At 56.3% G+C, this 19,650-nt stretch overlaps 6 protein-coding genes across 6 annotated transcripts; 3 read left to right on the top strand and 3 right to left on the bottom strand.

Annotated features, from left to right (window-relative positions):
• Window positions 1-333: 333 nt before the first annotated feature.
• MPE1 lies at window positions 334-2,394 on the top strand (the record flags this gene model as incomplete). Its single annotated transcript, XM_071060615.1, has 3 exons — window positions 334-508; window positions 565-856; window positions 921-2,394. The coding sequence occupies 3 exons, from the start codon at window positions 334-336 to the stop codon at window positions 2,392-2,394; spliced, it is 1,941 nt and encodes a 646-aa protein (XP_070916716.1).
• Window positions 2,395-3,493: 1,099 nt separating this feature from the next.
• GET3 (Golgi to ER traffic-related protein) lies at window positions 3,494-4,574 on the bottom strand (the record flags this gene model as incomplete). The annotated part of the gene is made up of 2 exons (XM_071060614.1): window positions 3,494-4,126; window positions 4,185-4,574. The coding sequence occupies 2 exons, from the start codon at window positions 4,572-4,574 to the stop codon at window positions 3,494-3,496; spliced, it is 1,023 nt and encodes a 340-aa protein (XP_070916715.1).
• Window positions 4,575-5,725: 1,151 nt separating this feature from the next.
• MFIFM68171_05193 (uncharacterized protein) lies at window positions 5,726-6,232 on the top strand (the record flags this gene model as incomplete). Its single annotated transcript, XM_071060613.1, has 1 exon — window positions 5,726-6,232. One exon carries the CDS (start codon window positions 5,726-5,728, stop codon window positions 6,230-6,232), a length of 507 nt encoding a protein of 168 aa, XP_070916714.1.
• A 940-nt stretch (window positions 6,233-7,172) lies between these two features.
• MFIFM68171_05192 (uncharacterized protein) lies at window positions 7,173-7,768 on the bottom strand (the record flags this gene model as incomplete). The annotated part of the gene is made up of 2 exons (XM_071060612.1): window positions 7,173-7,582; window positions 7,633-7,768. The coding sequence occupies 2 exons, from the start codon at window positions 7,766-7,768 to the stop codon at window positions 7,173-7,175; spliced, it is 546 nt and encodes a 181-aa protein (XP_070916713.1).
• Window positions 7,769-11,064: 3,296 nt separating this feature from the next.
• On the top strand, window positions 11,065-11,475 carry MFIFM68171_05191 (uncharacterized protein; the record flags this gene model as incomplete). Its single annotated transcript, XM_071060611.1, has 4 exons — window positions 11,065-11,149; window positions 11,220-11,273; window positions 11,345-11,377; window positions 11,435-11,475. 4 exons carry the CDS (start codon window positions 11,065-11,067, stop codon window positions 11,473-11,475), a joined length of 213 nt encoding a protein of 70 aa, XP_070916712.1.
• A 692-nt stretch (window positions 11,476-12,167) lies between these two features.
• MFIFM68171_05190 (uncharacterized protein) lies at window positions 12,168-14,606 on the bottom strand (the record flags this gene model as incomplete). The annotated part of the gene is made up of 5 exons (XM_071060610.1): window positions 12,168-12,447; window positions 12,514-13,952; window positions 14,003-14,100; window positions 14,152-14,486; window positions 14,563-14,606. 5 exons carry the CDS (start codon window positions 14,604-14,606, stop codon window positions 12,168-12,170), a joined length of 2,196 nt encoding a protein of 731 aa, XP_070916711.1.
• Between the last annotated feature and the right edge of the window lie 5,044 nt (window positions 14,607-19,650).

Genomic DNA, 19,650 nt, shown 5'->3' with positions numbered 1-19,650 from the left:
TCTCTTCGTTGCTTAACCTCCATTCATAAAGCACTCTTGTCTTTTCCCGAGAACAATCAGAATTGACTCTCCATCCAACTTCTGACGCATAAGAAGAAGAGGCGAACACAATCCATTTTGCCACAGCGGGAATTCCGCGAGAGCAAGAGCAGACGCGCGTCACTTCTCCCTATTCACCTTGTGCGAAACAGGCTTCGAGAGAACTCCGACCCACATTGGGCGCCCTAATATACATAGAACATCTGCTTCGGCCGTGGTGTTGTTCCTGGCCATCGTCTACGTGCCCTGAGCCGTACCACAACTGTAGGGTGCGCCTACTCGACACAGAGCAACATGGCTTCCTCGGTTTTCTTCAAGTTCAAGTCTCAAAAAGAACCCACCCGAGTCGAGTTCGATGGGACAGGCATCTCTGTCTTTGAGCTGAAACGTGAAATCATTCTCCGGAGCGGGCTCGGCGATGGGACAGACTTTGACCTTGTCATTTGTGCAGATGAGGGCATGAAAGAAGGTATGGACCCCAATGGCCCCAAGACCACATCGCGAGCTCCCGACATGCTAACGAAGGCGTAGTATACGACGATGACACAACCATCATTCCCCGGTCCACAACGGTAATTGCTCGGCGCATGCCCCCCAAGATACCCGGCAGGGGAGGCGCCGCTCGCTATGTATCCGGCAAGATGCCCGTACATGCAAAAAACTCGTCCCGCCGGGAACAAGTCGCCAAGCCGGTCGTCAAGGCCCAGTCCAACACCCTGGCTCAGCTCAGCAGCGCAATGACGGAGGAGGAGAAGATGGCTGCAGTTTTTCAAGCCCAAACTGAGAACTTTACGTCCCGCGAGGAAGAGATGGCTACGTGTGTTCCCTCTTACCCCTCCCGTTTCAGCCAACATTTGAAAGCTAACAAAATGCCTCTATAGTCAACAATACGTGGCCAAAGGGGGTCCCAAGAAGCCAGCAAATGTTCCAGACCACGATCCCCCGCAGGGCTACATCTGCTACCGCTGCGGAGAGAAGGGTCACTGGATCCAGCTGTGCCCGACTAACGACAACCCGGAATACGACAATCGTCCGCGCGTCAAAAGAACCACCGGCATCCCTAGATCTTTTCTCAAAACGGTAGACAAGGCCACAGCACTGGGGCAGAACGCCGACGGCGATGACTCCAAGACGCCATCGGGCATCATGGTCAATGCTGACGGAGAGTTCGTGATTGCCGAGCCTGACAAGGCCTCCTGGGAACAGTTCCAGGCCAAGGCCAAGTTAAATCCTGCGGCCCAAAAGGCGGCTTCCGAGGAAGACAAGGAAGTCCAGGAACGAGGCTTGGAATGCCCCATCGACAAGAAAATGTTCATAGAGCCAATGAAGACTCCGTGTTGTGAGAAGACGTATTGCAATGATTGCATCACTAATGCTCTCATTGAGAGCGACTTCATCTGCCCGGGCTGCAAGGCCGAAGGCGTTTTGATCGATGATCTGAAGGCAGACGAGGAAGCCGTCGAAAAGATCAACTCGTTTCTTGCCGAGAAGGACACTAAGGCGAAGGAGGGGTCAAAGAGCCCCCGGAGTCCTGCAACGTCAAAGTCGCCGACCGCTGTTAACGGAGCTGGCGCCGGCGGCAAGACAGAGCAGACTAAAGGAAACTCGAAATCGCCGTCGCCGGCTCGAGCAGCCCCCGCCCCAGCCCATGCGGGGCAACCGTCAACATCTGCACCATCGCAACGGAGCGCCATATCGACGCCCGCCGGCGGAGAACAGGGCCAGACGTCCAAGAAGCGTCCCGCCGATGAGGCCTTGGAGAATCCCAAGATCCCCAAGGCTCCGAAAGCGATGCAAAAGGCCCGTGAAACCCAGCAGCAACCGAACATCATGATGAACGGCCTGCCCGCCATGCCGATGGGTGGCATGAACGGGATGAACATGGGCGGAATGCCCATGATGTATCCCGGCATGCCAATGATGGGCAACTACGGGAATATGCCCATGAATATGGGAATGATGAACCCCATGATGAATCCCATGATGGCGACCGGCATGGGCGGCGGTTTCCAGGGCATGAATAACATGGCCGGCGGCGGTCCCGGCGGGTTCGGCGGCATGGCCCCCAATGGAGGGAACATGTGGCAAGGCGGACCGGACATGGGCATGAACGGCGGCGGTAACATGGGCCACGGCATGAACAATAACATGAACCATGGCGGCCGTGGCGGCTACGGTGTTGGTCCCCAACAACAACAACATCATCAACAACAACAGCCAATGATGATGGGCCACAAGAACTTCGCACACCAACCCGCCGACGACGATGACGCCTACTTCCGCAAGCCGGTCAACCCGCACCGTCACCAGAACAGACAACGGCGTGTCCGACCGAGCGATTACAGGGAGCTTTGAGAGAGCAAGGAATAGCTAGCAATTCGTGCCGGCACCTTATTATTGCTCGGTAGCCTTCCCGGTCATGCCAATTCGCCATGAAATTGGCCTTCTTCTTCTCGTACATATTCAACCACGTACCAACAATGAACCAGTACGCCTCATCCCATGTGCCGCTCAGATGAGTGAGGCCGGTGGGGGGGCGTAAGTATATATAAATATGGGATGTATGGGATCGGTCGCTCGTTGACATACCGGTCCAGTCCGCTAGAGGACCAGCGACGCATATGTTTTTGGCGTCGTCTTTGTCATTTCATCGGGGAGGCTGAACCGTCATAGCCATGGCCGTCGGCATAGGGGACGAGGCAGGGCAGATCATCACCATCCCGTTCGCTGGGGTTCAATGGAGAAGGCGGTTGCATCTCAGGCGTTGGGTTTGATTTCTTGAGCTTGGGAAAAGGTGATTCCGTGGTATTCATTCTGGTTTCTTTTACGTTGAGGGAGGGGTGGAGGGGAGACCAAACCCGGCCGACGGGGAGCGATGCTCATGCAAGCATGCCGGCCACGAAAAGAACAGGAAGAAGGGGAGAAATCTCTGATCTATTTCTTTTTCTCTTGGGCTGGGAGAGGAGGGTTTGTTTGTGTATAATTAAGTATAGCGTATGCGCGTGATTCATCCGTCGCTTGCTGCCGAGGAATTGATTCTGATTGACCATAATGCTTGCCCATTCATTGTGTGGCTGACGTGAAAGCCCCGGGGAGTTCTAGCAACTTTATTCCACCAAAACTAAGGTACGGTGAAGGTGTCTATATACGAATCGCTAACCAATACAATCCAGGCAAAACCAGCTCTCTCCCGACTCCTAGCTCACATACCTTGCGCTAGTTGCCCGTGTCTATGCCGTGACTGGGAGCATCTCGGATTGCCGACTGGGCGTCTCTCACTAGACTGCCGCAAGTTGGAGCCACGGGTCGAACTTGAGTCGACCGGTCAAGCATGGCTTCGACAATGACAGCTTATCTCCACCCTTTAGGTAGTCAGGCCAGGCCTACACTGCCACTGTGACTCCATCTACACGAATATGATAGCTTCCTAGCTCTCTTGCTCTTCCACCTGGCCCTACGATGGCGGAACAAAAGGCTTGACCAGCATCTCGCTAAACTTCTCTAGCCTCTCTTTGCCGCGCACCTCTTCGACGAGGAGCGGCATTTTAACCACGTTGAACTCGTCGTACAGCTCCTCGATTTGGTCCAAATACTTCTTTTGCATGCGGCGGCGGGCGGTGCACTGCTCACAGTCGGAGCCCGGTTTCGGGAACAGCAGCTGGTTGACGACGATGCTGTGCGTGTCGATGCCGTAGCTGGCCAGCTCCTGGATCATGCGCTCCGTCTCATAGAGCGATAAGAACTCGGGGATGCAGACGCACACGAACGTCGTGAGGCGCTCATCCTTGAACTGCGTGTTGACTTCAGAGATGGTCGCTCGCAGCGTCTCGAGCTTCTCCATCATCTCGTTGAGGTTCTGCCCGTTAGGGAGCGTCCCGTTGCTGCCGAGGAAGCCGTTGAGTAGGGGGCCGTATTGACTGGAGAGCTGCGAGATCTTGGCGAGGGCCTTCTCGAGGACAGAGGGAAATTGTAGGAAGCGGAGTGTGTGCCCTGTCGGGGCCGTGTCGAAGATGATGGTCTCGTAGGAGAGCGACTTGACCTGCTTGAGGACTTCGGCGAACGACATGGCCTCGTCAATACCGGGAATCTGGGCGGGCAGCGGTTAGCCGTGATCAGTGTCCAGGAGAGCTAGGACTGCGTCTTACCGCGAACGCCAAATCCTGCATCATCCCGCCCATTCCGCCCATATCCCCCATCCCGGCGGCGTCGCCCTGACCGGCCAACAGATCTTGAATGCTGCCATTGGGGTCAATCTCCATGGCGCTCAGATTGTCGAACCCATCAACGAGACGCGCCTCCTTGCCGAATTTCTGGCTGAAGGCGTCGCTCAAGTTGTGGGCGGGGTCGGTCGAGATGAGCAGCACGGAGCGGCGCACCTTGGCCAGCTGGATCGCGAGACTGCACGACGTTGTCGTCTTGCCCACGCCGCCCTTACCGCCGACAAAGATCCACCGCAGCGACCGCTGGTCGAGGATGGACTGCAGCGTCGGCTCCATGGCGTCCGGGTCGTCGACGTTGATCAGCGCGGCCGACATTGTGGCGAGGGGCGTGGACGTCGCTAGAGTGAGTGGTGGTTCGTTCAATCTGCCTTTGCGCGGGGGGTAGCAAGGAGGACTGGAGCCGTGGGTTGCCGGTTGCTTGCTGGAGCGGAAACGGAGGGCTTGGTGGTGTACTCAGAACGCGAGCAACAGTCAAGGTGAACACTATGCACCGTTTTGGGCAGCGACGCGGTTTGAATTTGTTCTAGGCGTCTAGCCTCGCTTGGAAACAATTAGAAGCTCAAAGTCACTTCGGACGGCTCCGTGGTTCTGGCCCGCCGCCGCCGCCAAAACGTCACAGGTATCTTGGTGGGGTAAATCTGACAGGGGACTCAGGCGGGGCCTTGGCATAACGTTCGGTGGCTGCTGGAGCCTCTTGAAAATGCAACCCAACGTTGAGTGTGATGTTAGCCAGCCTTCGTATAGGTGCCGGCTGAAGTTGTGTGTTCTGCAACTTAGAAAGAGCTGAATCGTTTGATTGCCCTAAACCTGGAAGGACGTCATTTCATCGCCGACACGCCGCCCTCATACATCCAATGAGCCAACGTAGTCGCCAGAAACGGCGGGCCCTCTGGTCCTGCAAGGACCTCAGCTGGCGTCCGGGTGGCCCGCAACAGACGCCGATTGTTTCGTTCCGCGCTCAGCAGCGGGGCACGGCGCGGATGTGGGCATCTGCGCAGCCCCCAAGAGCCAACTAAAGCTTTTGAGGGGTTCAATTACCACGCGAATCGATCCATCAAAGCTTGCAGATCGCGTTACCCAGCCGCAGGCAGCATTGTAATACATAGTGCACAAAGGCACTTCCCCTGTTGCACATATAAAGCCCCTTCTTCCTGTCCGGTGCCTGGTGCTCTGCTTAAGTGTTTGTCCTACGCCGGTGCCCAGCGCCTCACCTTACCCCTCACCTCCAACAGCCCGGCCTGCCTTATCGCAGATAAACCCCATCATCCCCGCAACACCACCAGGCCATTATCACCAGCAAGTAAAGCAAACAAGCAAAAGCAAATAATTGCAGTGTAAGCGAGCCGGTTATTTTACACATTTAGCATTCTTCTCTGCCCAAGCCCAAGTCCAAGCTCACGAGGCGCCACCGTCTCCCATCTAACCTAACCCCAGACTAAACCATCTCCTCAAGCCAACCGCCCAAAATGTCCACCGACCAAAAAGACAAAGACCGCATAACCTGCCACGTCCTCGACACAACAACCGGCCAGCCGGCGCGCGCCCTGCGCGTCAAGCTCGAGCTCCTCCCCACGCCCAACCCCAACACCAACTCGTCGTCGTCCGCCTCGGCCAGCCCCACGGGCGGCGCCACGACCGCCGCCGCGGCGACGATACTGGGCGGGGCGGGGGCCAAGGTGTTCGAGTCGCAGACCGACGACGACGGGCGGATCAAGGCGTGGCTGCCGTACTCGAGCGCGACGTCGTCGGGCGAGGTGCCCGTGTACACGCTCGAGGACGTGTTCGGCAGCCTGGCCGACGTGCCCGCCGACAGCCGCTGGCGGCTGCGGTTCGACACGGCCGGCTACTTTGGCGGCCCCGACAAGACCTTCTACCCGGAGGTGGACGTGACCTTTACCGTGCGGCGCGGCGAGCGCTACCACGTGCCGCTGCTGCTGGCCCCCTACGGGTATAGCACGTACCGCGGGAGCTGAAGAAAAAAAAAAAAAAAAAGAAGAAGAAGAAAACAACGTGGGGAGAGAGGGGAGGAAGGTAGTTTTCCGGGAGTTATCGTTGAGGGAACGGGAAGGAAAGGAATGGATCAAGAAGGTTTGGGCTAGTGTGTGAGTTAGCCGGGACGGGGAGCGAAGTGAGTGTGACATGATATTATGATCAGAAAGTTGGGACTTCTGGTGGAACTGCGATGAGCATGCGAAATATCTTTGGCCACCTGAATTACTTTACACAAACGAGTCTGGTTTCTTCACTGGAAGGAATCCTTGAACCAAAAACGGACAAACTGAAGTAGGTTATGACCACCACCTTCATAGGCACGTCAAATCCGACCCCATCCAGGGGCTTGTGTTGGCGGGTGGGACATCATCCCCTCTTTCCGAACGCGCGCGAGACTCTCACACTTCCCGCCTTAAGATCATCTCGTAATCTCCACCGCGAGAAACCATTTGCCTGCTGGCTCATGAATACATATTAATAAGGTAACTATGTCTATTAACACAATATAGATCTAATGTAGTTTTTTCTTTAAAACTATGGCCATTTTGTTTCTTCTTTAGGTAGAATCCAAGACTATCTGCTATGGGCAGAGCAGGATAGGTAGGTCCCATCCTGTGGGACTGCCCGGACGATACCGGGCGACTATTAAAAGGATAATGCGGACCGAACGGCCGACTTGTTCCCAATTTCGAAATAGCAAACGCCAAAGGTTGCCCATTCTTCCGACCGATCTGTAACACCCAATGTCATTACGGTCGTCCTTTTTCACTCTTCTCTGCCATGCAAAAGCAAACCAAACTCCACGCTCCTGACAAAGGAAACTCTGAATCTCGCGGCGGGATGTTCCGCATGCTTGTTGAACGACTGTGTGCTGTGTTGCCACCCATTCTCACCCGATGACTGCCCCAGCCTACCCCACGCCTACCTATGCATCAGCCTGCTGATGAAGCTGTTGCCCCTGCGCCGGCCCCCATCGCGCGAGCCGGCTTTGCGGTGGCCGAATTCCTTGGCCAGGTGCGTCGGCGAATCTGGGCTGCTGCTCAGTCCGTCGGACGAGACGATGCTGTCGGCGTCCTTGGACCAGGGAGACATGGGACGCTCGGCGCTGCGGAGCGAGTTGATCGCGAGCCGGCCGATTGCCGTGATGGCTCCTTCGTCCGACGAGGTGCTGAGCTGGCGGCCGTGCGCCAAGCTGGATGTGTCGCCTTCTTGCCTCCGCTGGGATATGTACATGTGGTGATGTCTTAGAAGGGCCCGCTTCGGGTCGACGTCTTCCTGGGTTATGCAAGCATCGGGCTTGGCGTCGGGATGCCGTAGTGTTGTATTCCGGTCTGGGAACGGTCAGCAGATGCCATGAGACCGGCCCGTCCGCTCTACTCACTACCACAGAACGATTCCGGAAACCCCGTATCCCTCTCCCGGAACGACATTTGCGTAGGGCTTTTGGTAACGGGAGCCATGTATTCTGGCCTGCCAAGACTAGTCGAGGGACTTCTTCGAAAAGTTGGTCTGCGCATCTTGACGAACTTAGCAGCCGATACCCCCCAAGCTCTTCACGCGGCGTTTATATAACAAGAAGTCTGGAGATGGAAAACGGCAGGACCCGTATCAAACGTGGAGCTGGGTGTCTGATTGGATCCAGAAAGATCCGGGACTAGGGACGAAAGCGGTGGCCACGAGGGTCCTCGGTAACGACGATCAACGGGAATGAAATGAGGGTGGTGATCAGAGCCACGGAGCTCTTGGCAGAAACAGAATGACAGAAAGAAAACACGGGATACACCAGGTACTCCCTGAGGCTAGGAGAACGGACGGATAATATGGGGATGCGGCCGCTGTGAGACGGTTTCAAGGTCTTATATGTACCCGCGCACAAAGGAGAGTTGAAAGCAACCGCGAGGTCGCGGATACGGTGCCCGTATTATGGCCTGCCACTCGACAGCTCCAAGCTAATAGAAAACACAGATCACTGCCCTTGGATCAGACGGTGGGGCGGCGTCTCAACTTGGATCCCGGTCCAGGCCTCGCAGGGCTGCCTCATTTGGATGTTGGAATGGTTCTGGTGTCGGATCGCTCAGGGTAAATGGTGATCAGTGGATGAGAATGCCGCTTTTGCTCACCTAGATCGAGCTTATAATGTGGGGCTCTCCCACCAGGTGAGCCGAGTTCAGGCGCGCGCTAGGCCGAGAAACGCCGGCCAATCGTACGTCCGGCGGCTGGCAGTTCGTCGCTGGCCAAACAAAGCGGCTTGCCTTTGCCTTGTTAGTTATGCTGCTGGGATGTTGCTCTGCCGCGGAACCGGCTTTGTATACGAGGAGAGACAAGAAGAATCAAAAGGAGCAAAAGGAGGAAAGGTTAAAGATAGCATGTCGAGTGGGCGAGGGGTTGCGGGCTTTTTAGGAACCATATGACCTTTGCACCCCCTCTCTCCCCGAGTCAGACGCAACCTGCTGGAATTCGTGTGTTGGGGCCGAGCATGACCCGATGCCGACAAATGCTGCCAAGGCACAGCGTCCCTTTTCCCGGCTCGGAACCCCGCCATCGAAGGCTGACTGACCAGTCCCGGTCGATTTGGTGTGCGACCGGCAAACCTGGATGACCACTCGTTCTGAGACATGCAGTTATGGGCCACCACAGCTCTGTGAGTGATCTTCCACCGTGGCAAGCGGCGGTGAAAACCACGGCACTCTGATTGCAGTTATGGTCGACCGTCGACACTGCCAGGGAAGTGCCTTCGAGCCAGCGCAAGCCAGGCCGAGGAGTCGCTCCGAGTATTGGCCTGCAATGGGTTGTGGGTGCTGCACGCTCCCAAGATGCACTGCTGCGATGCATGAGAGCAGCCAATGAACTAGCGCCATTACGGTGGATTCCGCCTTCCCGATAGCGTCGTGCATCCAGGCTAAGCCGCCTAAACGTCGCTGGTGACGCGCAATGGGCGGCGAATCCTCGCCGCGAACGTCTGTGGCTGCCCGAATAGAAGTATATCCGTAAACCGCATTGGCTTACACCCATACTGTGTAATGCGTGTTGTTGTTTGTGCTGCCGTTTTCTGGCTGGCGCGGATCGCAGCAGGCTCAGACACACCGGATACATAAGTACATGCCAAGCAGGTCGGATATACTTGCTAAATCCCACAGTCCGTTCCGCGTCACACACCACGGCGCACTGCGGCACAGCGCCCAGCACAGCAGAGGAATCCAGGAGCCGGGATCCAGGACTCCGGCGGTCAGCAGAACGAAAAAGGTGTTAAGGGTAGATCAGAATATATAGGCATTCTGTGGGGATCGGAATGGGAAGGTTCCTCGTGCTTGAACTACTATTGTGCCGTTTCTGCATGGTAATACCTTAACTGCCTTTAAGCTGGGCTCCGGCTATCCCGTCACGCTCCTGTTCCATCACCCTTACTCACCCCCACGCATTTCGACATTTCGACCTGACGGAGAAGTTCAGAAGCGCTACGCCATTCAGTTAACACCTGACATCATCAATCTCGGACCACGTTGCGTCAGCACGGTGTCCAATTTCTTCATTCTTTGCCGTTGAAATGACGACCGTTGCCACGGTGGCGGCAAGCAAGGATTGGGGGACAGCCTAGACAAGACCGGCCTCACCCCCATCAAGATTCTTGCTCGAATTACGGGCCTGTCCCGGCTGCAGCAATGAAGCCCTATTGATGATTTGAAATAGGTGTCATGTAGTTACCGTCTGTGAACATGAAGTCAAGCTCAACTTGCTTTCGCTGCAAACCCGGACCCGCAGCGGGAGTGAGAAGGGGAGGTACCCGCCGGCACGTTCCCAGACCTCCAAGGCAATGGCGAAAAATACACCCTGCGGTTCGATTGTGCATCCATGGCAAGGCGTAGCCCAATTGTCGCCTGATGGTCTTTGCTCTTCTATGGTAGGCGTCTTGTATATACGGCCTACGGAAGTGCCCATTCGTACCCAACTTGCAACTTCCATTTTAAGGGCATTATCCGTCGGGGAACTCGCGCTCTCGAGATGTGTGCCTGTAATGCAGATCTGGACCGGCTGTATTATGTCAGATTCGGCAGGGGGATGCTACGGAGGGATTCCAACTTCCGTATCCCAGAGACACGACGTCGCAATATCTAAGCCATCGTGCGGCAAGATTGCCAGTGGCTGGAGTGCGCCTAGCCCAGCCGTGCCGAAAGAAGTGAAAGGAACAGAAACGAGACGGGGCATGAAGTATATAACAAGCAGAGTTGACCACATGGTGGAGTCGCCGGTACCTTGAATTTCGGATCAGGAACCATACATGTCTTCAGATCGTTGATCTAATGTCTTGAAGGCCTGCTGTGCTGAGATTGTTCCGAGACGGTGGGCAATTTCATGTTGAGGACTCGATGGGACCGGGCACCGATGGGCTCATAGAGTCAGACTCCATTGCTTCCAATCCTTTACACGTGATGTTGGGACGGCTTCTCATGAAGCTCTTTGCGACGTTTCCAGAAGCCCAAGCCACAGGTTCTGGCAAAGCCACTTCCGAAGATATTCCGGCGCCTTCGATCTTCCATGACCCACTTATCCTCTGACCCCTTGAACCCAACGCACGAGCCATGGCAGCTTCCAGGGGCCTGGATTCTTTCAGGCGATGTGGCACATTTGGTACGGCGAATTGACCACTTGCTGCCAGCTCTCCAATTTACGCGGCGCACCAGCAAGCAAAACGAACATTTTCCCTTCTGCATCCCGCAACCACAGCGACAGCCTGCTTCCAGGACTGCTCCATACACCACTGCCCTTCCATCTACCCGGTCGCGCTATCATCAGGATCAACAGCCAAACGATCACAATGGCCGACCAAGTTCAGGAGATGCTCGACGTGCCGCGCGAGTTCCTCAAGGACGGCATTCAGTTCATCAACCGGGCGCAGAAGCGTATGCCTTTCCCCCCTTCAATCCCGCATCCTCTCGGGAATCTAGCTAACCCGGCTCGACCGCCAAACAGCCGACCGCCGCGAATTCATCAAGATCTCCCAGGCCGTGGGCGTTGGTTTCCTGAGTACGTCTGATACGCTTCATGACAGAGATCCATCGTCCTTGATACTAACCAATACCTACCACCTCCAACAGTCATGGGCGCGGTTGGTTACTTCGTCAAGCTCAGTATGCAACCCTCCTTCCCTCCCCACGGAGCCCAGAAGCTGACCTTGATTCCCAAAGTCCACGTCCCGCTTAACAACATCCTCGTCGGCGGCGCATAAACGGTACCACATCACTCGGACATTGGACAACGAGATCTAGACAATGATCCCGCGGCGCAAAAAGCAATCATTCCCGAATCAAAACAACACCAAAGGACTCGGCTGTTGGAAAAGCGGTGGAGGAGGTGACGCGTGATAAACTCTGGTTAGACGGTTAACGTACTCATGGCGCAAAAAAGATAATCGGGCTAAAGAGTTTGTGTTGGCTGGGGCGCGGGGAAAGCAGGATGGAAAAGGAAGGGGAGGCAGACTGAGGAAGGGGCGCGAGATATCCCATGTTTGCTGGTGGTGAAGCATTATCACATCATAATTCCCCATTGCCGCCCAGGGATTACACCTGAATAGGGGCAATTGTACAAAATATCCTTGTTCTTTTGCCGGATCGACGAGCTATGTTTAGGTGCCCTGTGGCTGTGCCGTAAGACGTAAGGTGAGTCTATTCCGCTTCGGAACGAACGGTGGAAACATCCGGTTAGTCCCGCGATTCCACCTGTCACACGTGGAAAAAAGAAGATGTACTTCTCAAAAGTTTTACTGACGCAGCAACGTAGAAGCCTGACCGAGATGAATTGATCACCCGTGCTCCCGGTGTTGCTCGGCCTACCTCATAAGACTAATCTACAGGCAGGCGGCCGTTGGCCTCCTTGCGCAACATCATCAGCTCAGGCAAATCACCTTCCAGGCCAGCCTGCCTATCTCCTCAGCTCCAGGAACTTCGCCGCCTTATCCCAGGTCGCACGGTCAACAGCGGAAATGTCCTTGGCGCTCAAAGTTTTGACGCCAGCGTGGAGCGCATCGAAGAACTCGCAGGCGATATCCAGATCCTCGGCGAAAGCCAAGGCGAACGGTACATAAGATTCGGGGAAGTTCTTCTTCTTCTGGGCCTTTTCAGGGTCATTCGGCAGGATGTCGTCGAAATACGTCTTGACGGCAATTCCGAGGGCAACGTCAGGATCGTGAAGAAAGGGAAGTCTGCGAGGGGAATTAGTACTGGTGTTTATACCTAAGAAGCGGTTTCCAATGGACTCCAAAACATACTGATGGCTCAATTCCCAGCTGTCATCCCGGCTCCGCTTCGCCTGCGCATACATGAACATGGAGGCGAGAATGGATTCCACCAGGTCGCGATCTGCGGACCTCACCTCCGACACCAGTGAGCGGAAAGCCAGCAGGTTCTTACTCAGCGGGCCGGTATAGCCGTTTGATTCGTGCCGCAACTTCAACAAGGTTGCACATCTGCTGATCAGCAGCAGGCTCGACTGGTCGTCCTCCGTACCATTCAGGGGGAGGCCACGGAGCTCCTCATGCTTATTTCTGGCATTGAGAAGCTCGAATCGGATCAACTCAAACGCAACCAGGACAGCCTCGTATAGATGGGGAAAGCTCGGGTACTTGTTGACCGTCGGCTCAAGGGCGGAAAGGGCGACGGCTAATGCCGAGCCCCAATTCGTCAGTTCGTGCTGGTCATTGACATAGCCCCGAATATGCAGGAACCTCCATAGGCAGATTGACTTGATGACGTCGGCCGAGACAACGCCCTTCAGCCTCTGGTTCTGGTTCGAGAGCGTCAAGGGAACGAAGTCTGGGTTTTTCAGCGCCAGAACCTCGGACAGGATTGAGCCGTGTACAAATTGTGGGAAGTGGGTGGTGAAGGCCGTCTCCCGAATGCTCCAACTGGCGACTTGAGGGGTAAAGTTGACCTTGGCCTCGTGGCGGTCCCAGATAGTGTAGGAATAGCTGCGATCATACCAGACCTTCATGGTGATATTCTTATATACGATGCCACGGTTTAGCCGGGGGATGAGCAGGCTCAGCGCCGCCTCCTTAATGCGCACTGACTGCGTGGTAACCAGCTTCTTGTACTCGTCCGAGGCAACGCCATCAAGCGTCGGGAGAACTTGCAGCTGACCGTGGGTAATCCAGGTCAGGATGCGGGGACCAATCAGACCAGTGTTGAGATAGTGGAACAGCTCGGCGGGCAGTTGGAGGCCGAGATACTCGTGATTGTCCCTAGTCAGGTGCTCGTAGTCGTGAACCTTGATCTCGCCGTTTTCGGCAATGTAGATGAAGTGGTCGACGGCCATTCGTGCCTTGCGGTACTTGTCGAGCCAATCGGGGTCTTGGGTTTTCAGGATGTCGTGGAAACTGGTGCAGGCGATCGTAACCGACTTCTCGGCGGTCCGCAGCATATTAACTGCATCAGACACCGTGTACGGCTGGTTCTTGATGATGGTCTGGTCCGCGAGGGGCGGAAATGGCGGTAGGAAAGACGTCCCAGTCATCAAGAAGCTGTCAACAAACAACGATTCGCTGACATTCAGCGTCTTCAACAAGTGCTTCTTTGAAACAGCAAAGAGGCTCTTGGCGTCCCAGTCGATGGTGCGGATGAGGCAGTCCCGGATGGGGTACAGGAGGAGCTCCGCGGGGCCCATGATGCCCGCACACTGATCTGAGTCGCACATTTCAAAGTATGCCATCTGTGCAGGGTCAGAAGATGGTCACGGCTGGGGAAACCAAGCAGACTGACCTGGGCGGCGGCCCTGAACGGGGGAACAAGAAAGTGCAGCCCCCTCTGCTTGAGGATGGACTGGAGGAGAGGATAGAGATTCTGGGGGCGAAAGGCACCTTACAAAAGTTAGCAAAGGCGCGTCGTTTCGCCAGACGTCGGCCACGTACTGATATTCTGGCCGAACGCTGATACCGCCTCATTCGCGCGGCTGTTGAAATACAACTCCCAGGCAATGTCCGTCTTCGCGTTGGCCTCTAGACCGCGCCTGACCGTCACGTCGTCCTGGCCGGCAATGGACTGGCCGTCGAAGATGAAGAATGGGGTAACCTTGTGCGCCTGCCACTGATCAAGCTCCTGCTCGATGCGTCCCTGGATACCCGTCAGGCCCCCAAGGGCCGGGACCAGGGGCTCGTTGCCCGGCAGAACATCGAGGTGGAGTTGGAGGAAGTATGTCGCATCGACAGCAATCGCACAGTCTTCGATTTCGCTCACGGGATGGCCTCTGTCGGCAGGGCGTGAGTCAGTGAAATTCAGGGGCAGAACGGGAAAGGAGGAGGGCCGGGGCGAGATCGACGTACACGGCCTGGTTGTATATGAAAGCGTCCCCCGTGAGGTCTTCCATGGTGTTATTAGCAACGATCGTGTCAAGAGGGAGCGCAGCGACGGAGGAGAGAGTTGGCAGCTTGAGCTGGGATCCAGCAGAGAGGCGAGCGCCCACGCGACTCACAGCCCGGCGCAGCTCGAGAGATATCCCCGGGTCAGATCGCCAGTTCCTGGGCAGGCCGGGTCGCACACACCAAAGGGCAAGAGGTGTTCCGGGGGAGCTAGACCGGGAACGCCAGGGATATGCAGAGACGGCGGGAGGGCGCGCAGCGGGTCACAATGGTGGGCAGGACGGGACTATGTGACGCCAGTCGGGGTCGTGACAACCGGGCGAGGCAGGCTCGGTGCACCGAGAAAAGCGTCGGACTGCCTCAAGTCGCGGCGGGCGCAGAAATAGCCACGGGCGGGCAGAGCCAGCGGGCAGGGCCAGCAGGAAGGGAAAGAGAAAAAGAGAGAGGAACGGATGATCGAGACTTACTCGGCATCGTGACGGGCCACCAAGGAGGGGTTCCACAAAATGATGGCGGGCAAGCTCTCTCCAGTCTCCAAGAAAGGCTGTCGCCAGAGCTGGGGGGTCCCTTCTGCCGTCCCAAGCACTACGGGCGGTCGCGTTCCAGGACGCAGTTGTCAGTGGAGCTCGAAAACCCAGCAGCCCTGGTCGTGATTGGGCGCAGGCGGCAAAGCACACAAGAAGGAAAAAGAAGTGAACAATGGATTTTCAATGAGCGACTTGGAGTTTGTCAACCACAAACACAGGCCACCATCGGGCCACAAGTCCAAAGGGCAACGCTCGTGCTGGGGGAGGGGGGATGAAGCTTCCTGGTTGGATGGAAATGAGGCTCAGGAACAAAGGACGGCCTGTGGAAACAGTCTGGTGCAGGGGGCCTAGGCTCTGAATTACGTGTGTGGACCCGGATGTTACACGGTATTTCACTGCTGTTCCAGCTTTGGTATCGGGTGTGGCGCGGCATCGCGAGCCACAGGATGTGGCTGGTGTACAACAGAACTCGTCAGCTAGAAAAAAAGGGTCATGCTATGTGTAGAAGTCTTGCTGTGTCCTCAACGGCTTAGTAACTGCCCTCTTATCCAAGAGCGTTAAGCCGCAGACAACAAGTTCTAGACCCCCAAAATGCGGAAATGAGGCCAGGCCTTCGCCTCAGGCAACAGCATTTACAACGAAGGGACTTTCCAGCCTGGATCTTCTACGGCAGCAGCCATCTCCTCAGCTGTGCCTCCGTCTCAGGTCACTGGATCTGCTAAACCAAAGTTCCGTATCACTAGCCGCATACCCCCTCTGGCCCAGGCAGCTGTCAACAAACATCACGCCTTTTTTTCAAAGCCACGGCAGCCACGTTCGAGACCCTGGGCAGGTTCTTTCTGGGAGCGTCCGTACGGCCAACAGCTCATCGCTGATTCAGCGACTAATCAAAACGATCACCATCCTTCGCTTAGCAGGGCTGTCTGCGGTGCCGTCTCAAATCTAGTGGCGGCGTCGAGACGCCCATCCAGCCTTCACTCCAGAAAGCCGCCATCGTGCTTGACGTGGAGGCGAGGCTTCGCTGCCTAAGACGCCGCCAGAGTCACACCATTGGCTACAACGCCGCTCCTCAGGCTTCGCTTTGGCTTGAGGTTGTCGGACGTAGCTGCGGAATGCTCGACGTCGGAAGTCACTGCCGCCGGGATGATGAGGGTGTCTTCAGCCGAGTAGGGAGGACGGCGGCGTGCACGCAACTCACTGTGACCGGCTTCCAAATCAAGAAGGTGAAGCTATAGAGCCTCTGTATAGACACTCTCAACTCACCGAGTCATAGCGTAGAAATTGGTCTCTCTGCCCCTCCTGGCGGGATGGATACCGCTCCGTTGCAAGGCACGCAACTAGCCTCGTATATCTCCGCGCCAGCCTGGAGAGGCGGAGGCTAGAACCTCGAAACCGGGTTCTGCAACGTTGACTCGGCGCTCAAACGTCGGCCGCGTCCAAGACTGACTATAGCGATCTGGAGTGACACAAAGCTGCATTAGCGTCCTCATCCAGGGCAGAATATGATGTTGGAGACTCACGTTGACAGTTGCTGACCTACCTCCGGGCCGCCAAGGCGGTTGCGGCCGCTGCGGTGCTGTCGTACTGCTGTCGAATAATGAAGTGAAGACAAGCGAGTCAGTGAGAAAATATGGAGAACTCTCCGGCCCGAAGGCGCAGCGCTGCCTGTAGGTCACGGGACTATCCTGAGGCGGAGACACCACGGGAGGACAGAGGTTGCTGTTGAGTTTTGGGGGCCGCCAGGGCCGCCTTGGCGGAGCGGGATCCTTTCCCGGGCCTTGGCTCGTCCAACAAGCGTCCTACAGGCCTCCAGAAGTGGACCCATTCGTTCGCCAGCCTGTCGCCGCGAGTTCCATCAGGTACGCATGAGGTACGGAGACATACTAATGTATGTCATGACTGAGCGATGCAAGTAAGAGAAGGGTTTTGTTGAGAATACCGGAAGCAACGGCCATCATGACAAGTCAACGCAGTAGAAGCGGGACCGAGGGCGCGCGGCACTCGCCCAATCGCGGCCCTTCAGACAAAATTTGGGCTCGGTCATCGTCTCGGCCCCCACTTGTCCATCGCTCATGAGCGGCGCCGATCAGCATCGCTCGCCAGAATAGCTTCTTTAAGGGCGTGAATAGATACGTGACACAGGCCCCGGTCCGAAGACTGAGATGAGTAACGCTCGGTGGCTCTTTTTGCGGATTTATCGCCCCCCACGTTAGAGATAAGTGGTCGTTCTCGGAGCTATGTGTTGACTCAGGCAACCCATTCTCAGCCTTAAACTGCAGCCTGGGATGGCCTAACACGATGCAGGCAAATCTAGTATAGCCCAAGATCTGGCCGGAGCTGAAGGCCACCTCCACGCCAAGCACCAGCCGTTTCCGCGGCTGATGTGCTTGTTGTTGAAAGAGACGAAACACCCCAGGGGCAGGCCGGGAGAACGGTGCGGTGCGGGACAGGGGGGGCGGGGTGGTTCGGCCCACTGGTTTCGAAATGCTGGACCGCACGTGGCGGCGGTGGCGCTGGTACCCCAAAAAGTTGGTTTGAGCAGGGTACCGCCCGTCCCAAGGCAGCCGATTTTCCATCTGATAGTGTCGCATCACAACGGTGGCAAAAGAGAGCCGCAAAAGAACTCGACATCGGCGAGGCCATAGACGCCCCCATGAGTGCCGCGAGTAGGAACCTGAAATAGACTTGAAACAACACAGGTCCTCGGGCGACGTGTCCCCCCTCGTAACACCGTGATACCGAAGCTCGGGAATCCTGCGGCGGGTACTAAGGTTGGATCCGCGCTCGCTAGGGTCGCGTGGAAATCTTATTGCTCGGTAACTCTCCCCCGGAACGGCATCACCCCGTGGGTCTGGTACGACCGCGCCGCTGTGTTAATGATGAATCCATGATGACCAGGGGCTCCAGTGTAACGACAGTAAGCGACCGCTGTCATGAGCCTGCAAAGTCGGAGATGACATCTCTAAGAAGCAGCGTTGGGTGGACGGCCGGCGAGTATGCATCACTGAGAGGAAAACAGGCTAAGAGCAAGCCCCGTCACTGTTTGGGTGGTCCCCCATCTAAGGACATACGCTGCGTGGTGCGTGATACGCAGCATCCATGAACATGGGGTTTAGCCTCGGTGGCCCAGCGCCATCGAGAACTACGTACCGAGAGAACTCAACTCTCAGTGCAAGCCAGGGACTGAGCGGTCCCATCGAGCTGGATGGTCCAATCCAGAAGCCCGGCGCATTTCTTGGAGAAGAAGGGCCGGGAGGCACGTCACGCCGGACGCCATAGCCCCATCAGTATCTCCATTAGACGACCCAGTGCCAGGTTTTCGGATACGCGCAGTTCCGTCGCACGTAAGATCTGACGTATTTTTGCCGGACGGGGTGAAGAGAAATGAATGGAATCAATTGACTCAACGGCGTTCAGATTGGTTGCCCGCGATACGTCTTGCGAACGGAATTGCAGGACGACTGCGGATTGGCCGGCAGTGGCCGTGTCTAACCAGTGACTCGGAGACCGGGTTTCCCGCTGCGCCTGCGGGATTCCACGATCGGCACATGTCCAAAATCCGGGCGGGATTCCGCGCCATGGCGGGGGCACAGGGCAGAGTACCCTGAGGTACGTGAACTCGTGACGAGAGCGAAGCGAGAGCGCGAAAAAGGCGCGATGCCACCGAGCAGGGGAAAAAAACATGATGCCTAGAAAGCTGTGTTGTCAGCAGGTAGAGATTGCAACCGAATTGGCCGGAATACTATGATTACCTGCTGTCTCTAGATCCTGCATGCAAGAGGCTCCGCCTTAACGGGCTGGCGACCCCAACTGGCGCTTACAGAGAGTTTTCAGGCTGCAGCAAACTGACCAGTCTCACAGCCTCAGCCCTACGGGAGTGGCTAAGGTCTTGTTTAAAAAAAATACATGAGTTCGGCCCCCAAGCCGTTTTCTGTCGTCCAACTGCCTTTTTTGATACCCAACGCCTTCGGGACCGGCCAAATCCCTGCAGGACCAAATGTCCGGATCTCACGGCTAGGAGGCGCTGCATCTGCTACTATGCCGCATACGTGTAACTGGGTCCGCCTGCTGAGCGTCGTAAACCTGCGCGAGCCTCAGTCCACACCGCCGGTCCCACGCTCCCGGCCGAGTCACACTTTGGGGGTGCATGCTCTTGTAACACCCCAAGGCATCTTTGCGTCCAATTGGTATTTCGAGGCACCTGAGGCTTGTGGAGACATCAGAATGTCTGCCTTATGTCATCGGAACTTGGGGGCTCGTGAGGCATTGCCGCCTACGCCGGGATGGCGGCGCAACGAGATTGGTGATGGGTGAGTTGTATGCTGTTCCCGAATGCCATGGCCTCTTCGCAAAAAGGTCTATATAAACCTCTCTCGGTGCCCTGTCTGAGGTTCTGTTTCCATCATCAGCATCAGCAACACAAACTCGCAAGACAGCATACCAGCCTCACAAGCTTCACTAGCTTCACTCACCAACTTTCCAGCACTCCCACAAACTCCCCACCAGCAACACTCAGCAACCCTAG

This window comes from Madurella fahalii (assembly GCF_045866475.1).
Source record: "Madurella fahalii IFM 68171 DNA, scaffold_2, whole genome shotgun sequence".
NCBI classification, from domain to species: domain Eukaryota; kingdom Fungi; phylum Ascomycota; class Sordariomycetes; order Sordariales; genus Madurella; species Madurella fahalii.
Note: the sequence above shows the minus strand (reverse complement) of the source record. Positions and strands in the feature narration are given on the sequence as shown.